General features: G+C 42.2%; 1 protein-coding gene across 1 annotated transcript in view; it reads right to left on the minus strand.

Moving 5' to 3' along the window:
* LIMCH1 (LIM and calponin homology domains 1) overlaps positions 1-14,386 on the minus strand; it is a 188,985-nt gene that overhangs the window by 76,544 nt on the left and 98,055 nt on the right. The window contains exon 4 of the mRNA XM_061346178.1: positions 77-183. Within this exon, the coding sequence (XP_061202162.1) occupies positions 77-183 (107 nt within the window). The remainder of the gene's footprint in view (positions 1-76; positions 184-14,386) is intronic.

Consider the following 14,386-nt stretch of genomic DNA (forward strand, 5'->3'; position numbering starts at 1 on the left):
ATACTTAAATATTTACTATTGAATCACATGCATCTGAGGTTGTAACGTGCTAATCACAAACTGCTGTTGGACTTACTTGATGGTTACTCTGTTTGATGTGTCCTGCAGATCACCGGGATCAAAAAGCTGAGATTCTTTAAGTCCCAGCTCTTTGCAGCCTCTTAAGAATAAGATGATATTATCCTGAAAAGAGACCAAAAATAAAACAAACCCAAATTTTAAACTCTTCTTCATCAAAAAAATAACTCTACCAAACCGATCTCTCCCTAACTCAGTAACATCTCACAAACAGTCATATCTTTACCTAAATGAAGAACCAAAGACATTTCCAGTCACATAATTTGAGAAGCCAGAACATGTTTTGTCTGAAAAGTAGAGTAAATATGAAACTTTTTTTTTTTTTTTTAAGATGTGTAACTGCAACAAGCTTGCTGACTTTTCTCTTTCCAAACCCAGATGTTGGCAATCTTTAACTGAAAAACCCTGCTAAATTCCCCACCTACTGCTGCAGGCTGCCAACACAACTGCAGTGTGTTACTGGGCAGAAAAGGTTGGATTTCTGAAGGGAGCAGGAAGGGCAGATATGAAACAGCCCACCACCATTTAAGCAAGCAGTTTGTTCAGAACACATTTTGCATGTTGATACAAACAAGCCAGTTACTCTTAGTAAACACAACTGATCTCTTGCCTCTCCAAACTTAACCAGCCAGAAGCAACTGGGAAAAAAGGTAGATGCCTTTTGCCCAAATAAAATGCTTGCAGCTACGCTTACGTGACCAGTGTCTGTAAGAAGAAACACCAGTTTTGTAACAGTTTTTTTGATTTACAATTTTCAGAGTGTAAAAAAATAAAAATAACTAAGAGAGATTAAGCAGAAACTGATATAAGCCTCTTTCAAACCAAATATGAGTGATGACACATAGGTTTGCACTGAGGGGATTAAATCAGTATGTGTGCATATACATTTAATGTTTGATTTATACTTACTTAAACTTATGAATGCACACTGCCCCATTTTATAGAACCAGTGAATCTTTCTTATGCAGATAAATCTCGAAGGCCACTAGACAACAAGTTTTTAGATAATATCCACTGCTACGACAGCAACTGCAATGGAAGATGTGTGGACAAGTAAAGATATAATGTACAGATTGATACTCTCTGAGGCCTCTCATCTCAAACCTTCAGCTGGAGGTAAACTGCCATGGGAAGAGTGAGAGTGCAGCATAACCACAGCCTGTGGCAGAGACCTCCATTTCTGTACAATCTGGGAAGCAGAGGAGCCTGGGCAGTGTTCAGCTCTTGCCCACCCTGCATGACAGAGCAGGATTCGTGAGGAGCGCTCTTCCCACATCTGCTCCTGGGCCTTTGTTTGGGTGGCATGGCCATAGCTTGGTGACAGCAGCCTTGTTTATTCTGTCAGGGCACAGCAATCAGCATGCTAATCGCTGCGGTCTCTGCATGCCAGCACTCTTGCACACAAAGCTCGCTGTCACCAGCTCACCGCAAAGAAATACAGAGTTGGAAATTTGGAGGAGCCCAGATCTCCCTTTTTTTCCCCTGGCTGAAACTTAACAGCTCTGGAGGGGAGCCATGGGGGAAAGGAACAGCAGCTGAGAGAGCAGAGCCCATAACCTAGAGAGACAGCATCATTCACGACATGAAAAGTTGCTTGTAAAATTCTCCATCTGGTTTACTGTTTGCATTATAATTTTCCAACTGCATCATGAATAACTCTTGAGTTTAGGCTTTGATGGAGGACAGTTCTGGTCACTTCCAAATGGCGGGTGGAGCAACATGTAAATCCAATAAAAATGCAAAAGCATTAAAAAAAAAGTCCCTAACAATATTTCCTAACAAAAATATACAGGAAATACAGGACAGAGTAACCTAATAGGTTTAGAAAACAATCAAAGTAGGGGCAAGTCCAAGAGTAACTAATTGCATCCATCTTCATGCCAAAAGTTCATATCCAAGTTATGCGAAGCAGTAACAAAAATATCAGCTTTTTGGCAGCCATGTAGTTTGGAAATTCAGTTCTTCTGTTGATGAACAAATGCCCACTGCTCAAAAACACCCCAGTGCCACCACTCTATGCCTGTTTTCATACACGCTTTTATTTTGATGGTCACCATAAAGATGGCAGTCACACCATTCCCCAAACAATTCCTCAGAAAGCTGGTATCTTCTATGGGCACAAATAACCACACATGCCAACAAGATGCAGCCACTGAGCACTGAAAAGGTTTTGCTTTTGTGAACATTCTCACAGTTTTTATTTCCCAGTGGTCCTAAAAATGGCACTTTGTTTAAAAGGATTACCAAAAAAAAAAAAAAAGCCAACAAAGAAATTGTTTGCAAGTTACAGATACTCAGGTAAACCTGCCTAGGCTGCCTATCCCCAAGCCAAGAATGTACCTCGTACTAAAGTTTTCCTAGTTCACTTCAATACACTTGAGATTTGTATGTGTTAGTTCTGTTGAGACTCTAGAGAAAAGCCTCATAAGCCACTAAAAGGAGAAAGGAGTCTTATCGTTAAAAGCCAGCTCCCAGCACAGCTTCCTTTCAGGATTACTACACCTTGCATAGACTAAGTCCTGGTTTCTTCAGTTCTCAGAAAATTTTGCTCAGATTTTCTGTTTTTTGAGAGAAATTTTATTTCTGTATCTGTCAGCTGTAACTACATGTTTTTTTGTAGTCCCCTACAATGCCAAAAAAAAGAGAAAAAAGAAAAGGCTTATAAGCAGCAATGGATATAAAACATCCTTAGTTTAAATAAGTGACCGAAGCCACACACCTAATGTGCATGCCCAGCTCCTTACAACTTGGCAGAGTTAAAGAGGTCGTGCAAATGGGTCATGCTGCAATGGCAAGGAAGGCAGTGTGGCCAGCTGCCGTGCCTCAACTAACAGGGTGGTATCTTTTACAGTGGTCTCAGAAGACACACGACCTGAACTCAGTCCCTCTGGCAGCCCCTACAAAGCACTAACACACTGCCTCCACACATTAAATTGAAGTTATATTGCCTTTCTCTCAGCCGTTACTTGCTGCAGTTGCAGAGTTGGAGTAGACAGGGAGTTGGTCGCTTGGTCAGCACATCATTTCCTACAGCCCCAGGGGACCTGCAACTGTCTCATGCTGTCTCCTCTCAGTTTCAGCCCATTCCACTATTCAATCAAAAATATTTTTCTGGCTTTTGTCTTTCATGCACCCAGAGGAACAGTGAGCTTACAGGTTATAGTCTAAACTTCTTTTGCAAATTTTATCTCCGTTTTAATATAGAAAATGTTATATTTGTGAATATATAGATATCTATAAATCTATTCATCTATAATCTATACACATCTACAAAATTTTATCAATGCTGTATCTATACAGCGACATAAACTAAACAGGCTGCTTACAGAAGACAAATGCTTCAGTGTGGTGACAGTGGACACAAGCACAGGATGCACTGATAGGTTAAACCCCAGCCCTTTTCTGCCTGCCTAAGCAGAGTCCTGACAGTTACTGCTAGATCAGCACTGTAAGCAATGTCATTTACTTATGAGTATTAGAAATGCAAATAATTATTAATGTTTTCCTATACATAATTTCAGAGTAAATAATCAACACACAAAACACTACAAACTCTCAGGCAAAGCCAGCCACAAACCAGCAAGAAGGGCCAGAAAGAAGTAGGGATGCATAAACAGGAGTGCAAGACACTGACTCTCTGAGAACTGAGCTGGAAGGATGCATGGGAAAGGAGAGCAGCTCTTGCTGTGAAAACTACACTTAAATACCATCAACTTTTCATCCCTTCTGGTGCACAATCTGACAGACCCGTCTACAAAATCACTTTGCCAGGACACCAGCTGCAGGCAATGCACAGGCAACGGGAGGCAGAGGGGTTACACACCACTACAAAGGTGGAGGGAGGAAAAAATATGCTACTCATTTATAATCTATCTATTTAATATCCCCCCCCCCCGTTTTTAGAAGAATGATAACCCATGTGTTGTAAATACTAAAAAATGTTTACTGCACAGCATTAAGTCGTTTTCCTCACACATGAAATGGAGCACAAAATCCTGAACTCTGTAAAAAAAACCCCACAGAAATTGGCAGTAGTGAAGGACAGACACCCTGGAAAGACACCACAAATTCACACAGTAGCACTGCCAACACACATGATAGTTCAAGCTAGCGAGAATCAAATATTCACAGCAGGCAAATTCTCTCCATAGGATCTGCTGATCAGATGCAATGGCAAACAGCTTGAATTTGGCCCACTTCCATTCCTTTCATCTGCCACAATAGTATACAAAATATTCTCACTGCTTATCACTGCAGAACCATCGTTTGTCAGATGAGCTACTGCACGGCCTGGATGAGATACATAGATAAATTCGGGGAAAACAAAAGCAAGCCAAGCTGTACGTCTGCACAGAACACTGAACAAAATGCCAAGTGCATGCCACTTCTAAGAGTTGGGGATATTATTAGTTGCCAGTAGCACTGTGCTGTTTTGCAGGACAGCTGCAGACAAACAGGTGGCTTTTTTCATTTCTGGAATGCTGAAATTTTCCCTGCTCCAGAATAAATTGGAAGATTTAAAAAAAAAAATCTAAATTTCCAAACTGCTTTTCTGAACAATTTCCAATACAGATTCTCAAAAACCTTTTGTTTATTCTCAGCATTTCTTCCTAATTCCCTAATTTTTCCATTTTATATAAATAATTAGTGGTGATAATTTATTAATATAAAAGCAATGGATCTTGATTGATTCACAAGCAGATGGAAAGGAAACACTGAAACATTCAGTTCAAGTCCACAAGGAAAAAACTTCTATGAGAAAAGCTGGGAACTTTTCACGTATATATACATATATATATACAGACATACAGAAATATACACATATATATTCTTTATTATTTATCCAATATGCTTTACTATTTATGTTGTACTGTATGTATACATTTTAGTCTCTATATAATGTTTTACAGTTTATATAGTTTGCTTTACTGTGTACCCAGTAAAACTACACTTCAGAAGACATTGGTTTTTGTGGCAAATTCCAAATCAGTAGATTTGGAAGGAGCTCAGTTGTAGTCAGGACACATACACTTAGAAACTCAGGAACTTTACCTCTAGAAGGTGCAGGATGACAGCCCACCAGAACTGAAGTGAGCCCCACCAGTACTGTACGGGGCGACAAGGCTGCACGCAGCCCTGGATCCGGGCACACAGCAGCCTTAGCTAATGAAAATTTAATGCTACATGGGGAAAACCAGAGAGTGACCCTGGGACCGGGGAGGGAAAGCAGGACTTACCAGCCCGTCAGTCTGGCCTGATCCTCGCCTCCCGAAGAGCAATAGCCCTGTGGAGCAGCAGGAATGACAGCCGGCTGGCTGGGAGCCCCGCAGCTGCTGATGGCGGGGCTGCGAACCCCAAACTCCACCCCCAGCACTGCGGAGCAGCCCCGACACCCCCCAGGAGGAAAACAGTCACTGTGTGTGGGACTGTCTGAGTCCCGAAGGCAAAAAACAGGGCCAGAGAATGAACGCAGAGATGATTCAGTTAAAACGGCAGCAATAATGCTCGCTGTCCTGAGATGAAACTGAACGGCTCCGAAGGCAGGCAGGGCTGTAGGAGTCACTGGGAGAGAGGCCAATCTTGCCGGCAGCACCACAGGCCAGAAAGCGTGACAAGCAGGACCTTTCACAGCTCAGCAGAGGAGGTGGCAAAGACTCTCTTTGCAAAGAAAGCCAAGCTTTTTCCTACTTCTTTTTGGGTCATCCACAAGGAAAAGATGGGTCTCCTCAAACAACAGCCCCATTCCTTTAAGGAAAGGTAAAAAAAAAACCCAAACCTTAAAACCTCTGTGAAGTAAATGGGTCTGTCAGAGGTATACTGCAACTACACCAAACATACCAGAACCCCTTTAAGCAATCTCCAGGTAATATCTAAGACTCCCCGAAGATGCTCAGTACCAAACCCCCATTATCCAGTGTAAATTTCTACCAAGGTGCTGAGATCCTGCTGCTAACAACCAGACTTACTAAGTTGGAAAATTGCAAGTGGCTACAGGAAGAAGATAGTGCACAACTTTGATATCACTACCTTACACTACTTTGGTAGTATAAAACTTATCCTCATTTGATAGTGTGAAGGGAAAACAGGTCAAAGGAAAGAATTCATTTTTCAGAGAGCTACTCAGCATTTTTGGCATTCGGCAAAATTTTTTGCTATTAGTTCCAATCAGTCTCATATAAAACACAAGCACATTCAATCTACATTAATAAAATGAAAATAAGCAACAACAAAAAAAACCCTCAAAATTACACCATGCAAGTCGATGGGCGGATGAGAGGAGGAGGGGAAGGGACTCTAAGAAAAGAAGCCCAAAATAAATGAAATGTGTTAAGCAAATCAAATTGTCCTCCAGATATCAAAAAGCACAATGTTAAAATCAAAAGCCTGTAATTGTTTGAGGAAATCAGAACTACAGCAGCACTACTCAGGAAATTATCTCAGAATTTTCCTACCTCTGTCCTTCACCATCAGATTATTTGCCTTTTAAGACCTTTGCCCTGTAACAAATTTCAACCACATTTATAGGCTTCTTATACAATACAGTGCATTACTATCATTTGTATGACACGTAAATACTAAAATCTCCAAACAAGAATGGCCATGGTGTGTATAGTGAAAAGCAAATGCAAGGAGCTCAGAATATAAAAGGGTATTGAAGGTCCTGGTGAAGGTAGTGAACATGTTAAGCTGGTCACAGAATGGATGATGTGTCTTATTTCTGCGATTTTTTAAATTGCGATTAAATTCCATGTAGCATGGTATGATATAAAAGGAGAAAAGAGACCTTGCTGAAAGGGGGGAGCATAAGAGAGAAAGAGAGAAGAAAATAATGAGAGGGGACCATATGAGAGAACATGAGCAAGAGCAGCCTTCAATTCAACAGGCAAGAGCAAACCACGGGGGGTTGGGAGGGGTGCACACAGTGTGAGCACAAGGCTGACCCTATGACTTCACTAGTTAAGTAGGTCCTGCATCAGGTCATTATCCCTCAAGACACAAATAAAACATTTAAATAAATGGGGGCTCAGTCAACATCCCTGTCTTTAGGAGAGAGAGCAATCAGATTTGCCAAACCCGAGATACACCCTGAGTAAGATGGCTTTGTTTACAGCAATGAAGACAGAACATAGGCAGGCAGGGAAAAAAGCCCAAAGCACTTCCAGGCTATTCACTGGCTCCAATGCTAATGAAATCACAGCCAGATGTCAGCCAGATGTCAGATTTCACTCAGTCTTGGAAAGCGGGTGCCTATTGATGCCACAGTGTATGGTAACAGCCATGCTGTGGTCAAGGAAGAGGACAACATTTCCTTTCCACCCCTTCTCCACAGTGTTTTAGTCCAGGATGACTTGGCTTGTGAATGTTTGGGCCTCAGATCACAATTTCTTCTGTTATTCACTTTCCACATCTTTGATGAATAAAGTTCAAAACAGCAGGGTTAAAAACAAACTCACATACAGTGAATTGCCGACAAATACTCCTAGAAGCTGCTGGGAATTTACCTTGCAAATCCAGAGTCAGGTGGGTAAAACCAGCAGGAAGAAAAGACACCACCAAAAAAGCAAAGCCTGGTTCCATCTGCTGTGATGGAACGGACTGTTATTTGCGTCACTGCCTTGTTGGCTGGGCTATGAAGTGGGTCAGTACAAAACTTAACTGCAGAGTGGGTTGGGGCAGGAGCTAAAGAAAAGGCAAGATTGAAAGAAACATCACAAGAGTCTCACCTCTGTGCCTGGCAAAATCTTGGAGCAGATTCTCCTGGAAGGCATGTTAAGGCACATGAAAATCAACAAGGTGCTTGGTGACAGCCAGCATGGCTTCACTAAGGGGAAATCCTGCCTAAACAATTGGGTGGCCTTCTATGATGGGGCTACAGAACTGGTGGACAGGGGTAGAGCAGCTGATGTCATCTACCTGGATTTGTGTAAAGCGTTCAACACTGTCCCACATGACACCCTTGTCTCTAAATTGGAGAGACACCAATTTGATATATGGACCACTTGGTGGATAAAGAACTGGCTGGATGGCCGCACACAAAGAGTTGTGGTCAATGGCTCAATGTCCAGCTGGAGACCAGTAACGAGTGGTGTCCCTCAGGGATCGGTGTCGGGACTGGTCTTGTTTAACATCTTCATAGCTGACATGGACAGTGGGATCGAGTGCGCCCTCAGCAAGTTTGCCGATGACACCAAGCTGTGTGGTTCGGTTGATACGCTGGAGGGAAGGAATGCCATCCAGAGGGACCTTGACACGCTTGTGAGGTGGGCTGATGCCAACCTTATGAAGTTTAACCATGCCAAGTGCACGGTCCTACACCTGGGTCGGATCAATCCCAGACACAGCTACAGGTTGGGCAGAGAAGAGATTCAGAGCAGCCCTGCGGAGAAGGACTTGGGGGTGCTGGTCGATGAGAAAGTGAACATGAGCCAGCAGTGTGCACTTGCAGCCCAGAAAGCCAACCGTATCCTGGGCTGCATCAAAAGGAGCGTGACCAGCAGGTCGAAGGAGGTGATCCAGCCCCTTTATTCTGCTCTCATGAGACCTCACTTGGAGTATTGCGTGCAGTTCTGGTGTCCTCAACATAAAAAAGACATGGATCTGTTGGAACAAGTCCAGAGGAGGGCCACGAGAATGATCAGGGGACTGGAGCACCTCCTGTATGAAGATCGGCTGAGAAAGTTGGGGCTGTTCAGCCTGGAGAAGAGAAGGCTGCGTGGAGACCTCATAGCAGCCTTCCAGTATCTGAAGGGGGCCTATAGGGATGCTGGGGAAGGACTCTTCATTAGGGACTGTAGTGATAGGACAAAGGGTAATGGCTTCAAACTAAAACAGGGGAGGTTTAGATTGGATATAAGGAGGAAATTCTTTCCTGTTAGGGTGGTGAGGCACTGGAATAGGTTGCCCAGGGAGGTTGTGAATGCTCCATCCCTGGCAATGTTCAAGGCCAGGTTGGATGAGGCCTTGGGTGGTATGGTTTAGAGCGAGGTGTCCCTGCCCATGTCAGGGGGGTTGGAACTTGATGATCTTAAGGTCCTTTCCAACCCTAACTATTCTATGATTCTATGATTCTATGTTGTCAGTGCAACTGGAGCTCAGCACCTGTGGCATCTACCCTTTCTTCCCCAGACTCCTGACAATAGTTCTGCTGTCTATCTGAAGGAGTTAAGAAAAGGTCATAAAGACAAATTTGACCTTTATTTGCACTCACATTGTAAGTGCTGAGAGTATGACTAACCTAAACACAGACCTCAAGGAACCCTGAAACCACAGCTAGTGCCACAATGTTTCCCTCAGGACATCCTCCTGGGGAAACTGGGCACTCTCCATTCTCCAAGAATGTGTGGCTGCTGGCCCACAGCTGAGCTCTACAGCAAAACATAAAAAACAGGCAAGAAATTCACAACTAAGGAGAACATGCTGTTTCCCAAGTTTGGTTTATTTGTGTGTGATTATCAGGACATGATAAAGCATTACGGAAAGCACACAGTCCGACTACAGATTTAGAAGATCTCAAATGCAGCAATCCCAAACAAACTGCTTAAAGTAAACAAAAAATACACACACTTTGGATTCAAAGTTGCAAGACATAAGAAATACTACACCAAATACTGTGAAAACAACACCAGCCTGTAAATCAGGGGTGGCTAAGCAATGGGACCACCAAAGAAACTAACCTAAGCATTAAGTATTGGCAAGTATGGTTTTTCACTGGACATACTGTTGAAGCTTATCACCCTTCATACACAAAAAAAAAAAAAAAAAGAAAACCCACCAAAAAACCCAAGGAAATTCATAGAGGAATAAAGTTGAATTACCTCCTGAGTGATACACCCCAGAACTACAGTACTGAGGTAATCCAAAGGAACACTACAAATAGTTTCAGCTTCAACACAAATAGACCCTTTAGGTGTTACGTGCAGCCATCAGCTACAACCAAACACTGCTGAATAAACCTTTGCCTTTCCTGACTTCTGCCAAGGTAATTGTATGTTAAGCCACAGCACAACATATGCTTTTAAAAAGCTATTTATGTGTTCCTGCTAAGATACTCTTCAATGCTGATAAAGATTACCTGTGCAAAGCAAATAAAGGTGTTAAAATGTATCTGATGTTTCCTTAATTATATTAACAGGTCTACTAAAATATACTGCCTTTTTTCGCATACCCTGCCTTCCTTTCTCTGCCTGCAGGCCTCATGAGCTCCCTTTGATCACATTTGATACCTCAGGGCACTGTTACCCAATGCGTGCTTTCTATATTTTGACTTGACTGTAGAGAAAATAGCCTTGTTTTCCAGGAAGAGCAGCGTTGACTATTCAAGGAACCCCACTCCAGGGAGATGCAACTTGCCACAGGACCTTTGGGATGAAGGAGATTAGAAAATGAGGACAAATCCTGTGCATCATGAGCCTGACCACCTTAAAAGGTATGTCTGTGGGTAATTAGTTACTTGACTAGCATAATCTATTATAAACCAATAGAGGTAACTTAAAGCATAAACAGTACACCTGAGTACACATTCAGAGATGACTATCTGGAAAAAATATTTCTCAATCTGTGATGAAGTAAACATTACTTTCTTGCTCTTTTATGTGGTATGTTCTCTTTTGCTTGGTACATAAGCAAATCTATCTTCCATTTATAGCCAAAAATAGTAACAGCTGGCCGGTACTTGGACTTCTCTCAGCAAAGACAGCAATTCACTACACAAGGGTCAGGATACTACTATGCAGCTGAAGCTCTTGAAGGGCCTCTGCATCCCAATGTCCAAGTACAGCTGCTGTAGGTGGGCCTCAAAAGATGCAAGAAAGCTGCCTGTGGGGGCCAGGGGCCTGGCAGTAGCTGTTAAAATCAGACCAAATCTCTGTTCCCCAAGGGAAACAGCAAAATAGTGAAATTGCCAAGGAGGACTCATTCCTGCTCAGTTCGCGACCTCTGCAAAAAAAGCAACAAATTCCATTTCTTCTTTCAAATTAAACATCTACTCTTTATTGTCCAGGAATATGTTTTAATAATCTGTGGTGTTCAAGGTTTGATAAACATCATCTCTTTGCTGCTGTTACATGATACCTGACATACATTTTCCCCCCACTCATAGCTTTGCATTTTCATGCCAGCATTACATAAAACACACTAGACTTCTTTAATGTACATGTTGGGGTCTCCTTGCAAATACTTCTAAAAGAAGCTGTTCAAGTCCAAAAGCCACTAATTTTTTTAATTGGCTTTTTGCACTGAATGCAGTTCCAGCACATTCCACTTTGAAAACCTACATTATTGCTTTTACTTCCATTAAAAAAAAAATAAATAGAAAGCTTTCACATTTAGATGTCTAGAATGATTTGGAGAGGAAAAGGAAAGGGAAGAAAATCAATAACTTTCAATTTGCTCCAAGTGTATTTTACAGAAAAAACATCTGTGCAAAAAGGTGCTAAGTAAATCAGTGCCCTATCTTAACTTCAACCATATACAGTATAACTGCCTAAATTACTAAACACCACAATACTCAATCCATGTATCCATTTTTTCTTTCTCATATTTGAAAACATACATTTGGTGTCTATGGCCATAACTGTCAGTCATCTTGAATATCTCCAGTTTGGAGCTTTTTAATGGCAAATGTTCAAGACAAGATGAGCTACCCAACAGTCTCGCAGTGATTTATTTTCCAGCCCTTTTCAACCATCAGTATAGCGTTCCCTTAGGTATAATTGAAGAACTGGCACAATTATTCAGGAAGCTATGGTAGCTGCAAACCTAGACGGACTATGCAGAATAGCCAACTTAAATTACTAGTGTTCATTAAGCCTGCAGAGGTCATGCAGATATGCCTTTGAAGGGCCATTTGGAAAGCAGAATTCATGGATTACATCTGGATGCCAGAATCTTTTGCAATTGGGAAGTCTAAGCTTTCAGGAGAACTAAAAAGTAGACAATAATACACTGTATTTAAGAAGCAGAATTTCCTCAAATTAATGGGCACAAAATCAATGGTTAAAACAAGAGGGAAAGAAAGGATCTCTTCTTTAATACAGTTTATTCCTACTGCAGAGGACAGCAAAGGATCTCTTCTGCTACAGGACAGATACTCCTGTTGTTCAGTTTTCTGTCAACACACTAGTGGTGTACTCAAGGCACACTTCTGCATCATCCACTCTCCCCTAGGGATGCACAAAGCAACAAGGGTAGGGAAATGAATACATGAATCACATCAAGACTTCAGGAAGAGGAGCTAAGAAGTGGAGATGGCAGAAATAGCTTGTCACATTTGTTGGTGAAGGGAAAAGAAAGGGGAAGCAAATCAGCTATCACTAACTTCACCCCTAAAACTTCAGTTCATACCATGTCCTTTGTCCTAACCAGACTTGAGATCTCCTTTTGTGTGTAGAGGAAAACAGCCAACTGTGCTTACAGTTGAGCTTACCTGAGTATAACCAGTGGCTCCTGCTCAGAACAGTCACACATAAGGCTAGCAGAGATGTTCATGTACCCTCAAACAAGCTTCCAGCTCCTCACCTGCTACTTCTGAAAACCTTTGCAGTTTAAAGCTACATTCTACAGATAGGGGTAAGACTTAGTGGATGGAGAGTGTATAAAGGAAAAAGGTAAATATTTTTTCATTTCCTCAACAGAGAGATGGGCCTCAGGAGTTCATTTTATTGTTCAGAGACAGGTATATCTAGACACCAGAACCAGTAGAGCCCAGCAAGATTATTAGGCCAGGCTCCATGGGCTGTGAAAGCAGCTGCACTAGCTCCAGAGCCAACAAGAAGCTGCCAGCAATTTAGCTGATTTAAAGCACTGCAGAGTCCCAGTCCTCAGCCAGCTCACATGTCTCCAAGCTACTGCTGCAGGTGTGAATTTCTGGAGAATGCAAATGTTACACATGGCTACTCAAAATCAGCTCAAGGCCAGTGGGACTTACTGGCTTTGACAAGCACCTCTGTGCTGCCTTTCCTAGTGACTGGGGAGCATTTATCAGACAGTATTGCTTTGCTTGAATGGAGAGACCTAGCTGACGCTCAGCACTGTGCTAAAGCTAATCAGCCCTAAAATCTGGAGACCCTACTAAGAGCTACTTTGGGCTTACAAGGTCAACAGATGTACCCCATCTAAATATAGGGGATACAGGGCTATGCAACCGCCTTTGATGTTATGGTTAACACTGCCCAAACTGCAGCACAAGGAGTCCAGTCACTCAGGAGGTACCAGACCCTGGGCACATGTGTTCTTTGTACATGTACATGTACATGCCAGTCAGCCCAGAGTTGCACAGGGGCTTCAGCATGCCATGTGCTCTGCATATGAGTACAAAGATCCTGGAGTCAGCAGTGCGTGACCAGTGGCTGCTTCCTGGAGCTTTTTGGCTACCTGGAAATCCCTAAATGTGTTATGCTGCATTGTTAAACTGATCTCATGCCTTTGGGCCGCTTATCCCTGAATGAGAAAGATGCTGGTGTTGAGCAGCAATCTTGCAAGAGCTGTCCTGTGGCTGTGCTGAGCCAGGGTGATAGATGCTGCTGCCAAACCCAAGTTGCCCACACCCACAACACAGAGGTTATCTGGGGTTTTCCATTCTCTGTCATATCCCAAACTCCACCTTCCATTATCCTGAATAGAGCAGTTGACTGTTTTTCCTCTTATTTACTTCCCATCCACTTCCTGACTTCAGACTGGTTCTTTTATTCCTCCAACTTGTATTGTAAAGTTATAAAGGACAAGAATATTTGTACACTTATACAAAGAGAATATATCATACTGGAAGCTGTGATGGAGAACACTGCCACAGTCTCTGAAGCTCTCAATCTGCAATTTGCTTACATAATAATTTGTACACAGGCTTAACTGCTGGATTTGTAATATTGCTCATCAGATTTCAGCCAAACAAAATAGAATAAGCAAGGTGAACTATTCATGGGAAGATAAAGTATCTGCAATAATTTTTTTATGCAAGTATGAGAACACTAAGAACTCACAGTTCTTCAAAAATATGTAGAAGCCTGGAATCCAAGAAGTTTCAGTTCTCTAAGATCATATTTTAGAAAGTAAATTTTAATCAGGATTGTGTGGCTCAAGAGATTGGGTAACAGTATTTAAAAGAGCAAGTGAATAATCTCTGATCAACCAGAGGGTAAGGACTAAAGAGCATTTAAGGTCTCAAACACCCCCAGGAACTAGCCAACTTAATCTAATACTGTGGGTGCTGACTCCAGGCAGATTTAGGATTTTGTATTTTCTTACACACAGTCCTCATGCTTATGAGTAGCCACCAAATTTCATTAGAACTACTCTGTTATCCCCCCAGAAA

Source organism: Neopsephotus bourkii, unplaced genomic scaffold, assembly GCF_033783945.1.
Source record: "Neopsephotus bourkii isolate Nb327-2 ecotype Australia unplaced genomic scaffold, CSIRO-AGI_Nbou_v1 NB_259, whole genome shotgun sequence".
In the NCBI taxonomy this organism is placed as follows: Eukaryota; Metazoa; Chordata; class Aves; order Psittaciformes; family Psittacidae; genus Neopsephotus; species Neopsephotus bourkii.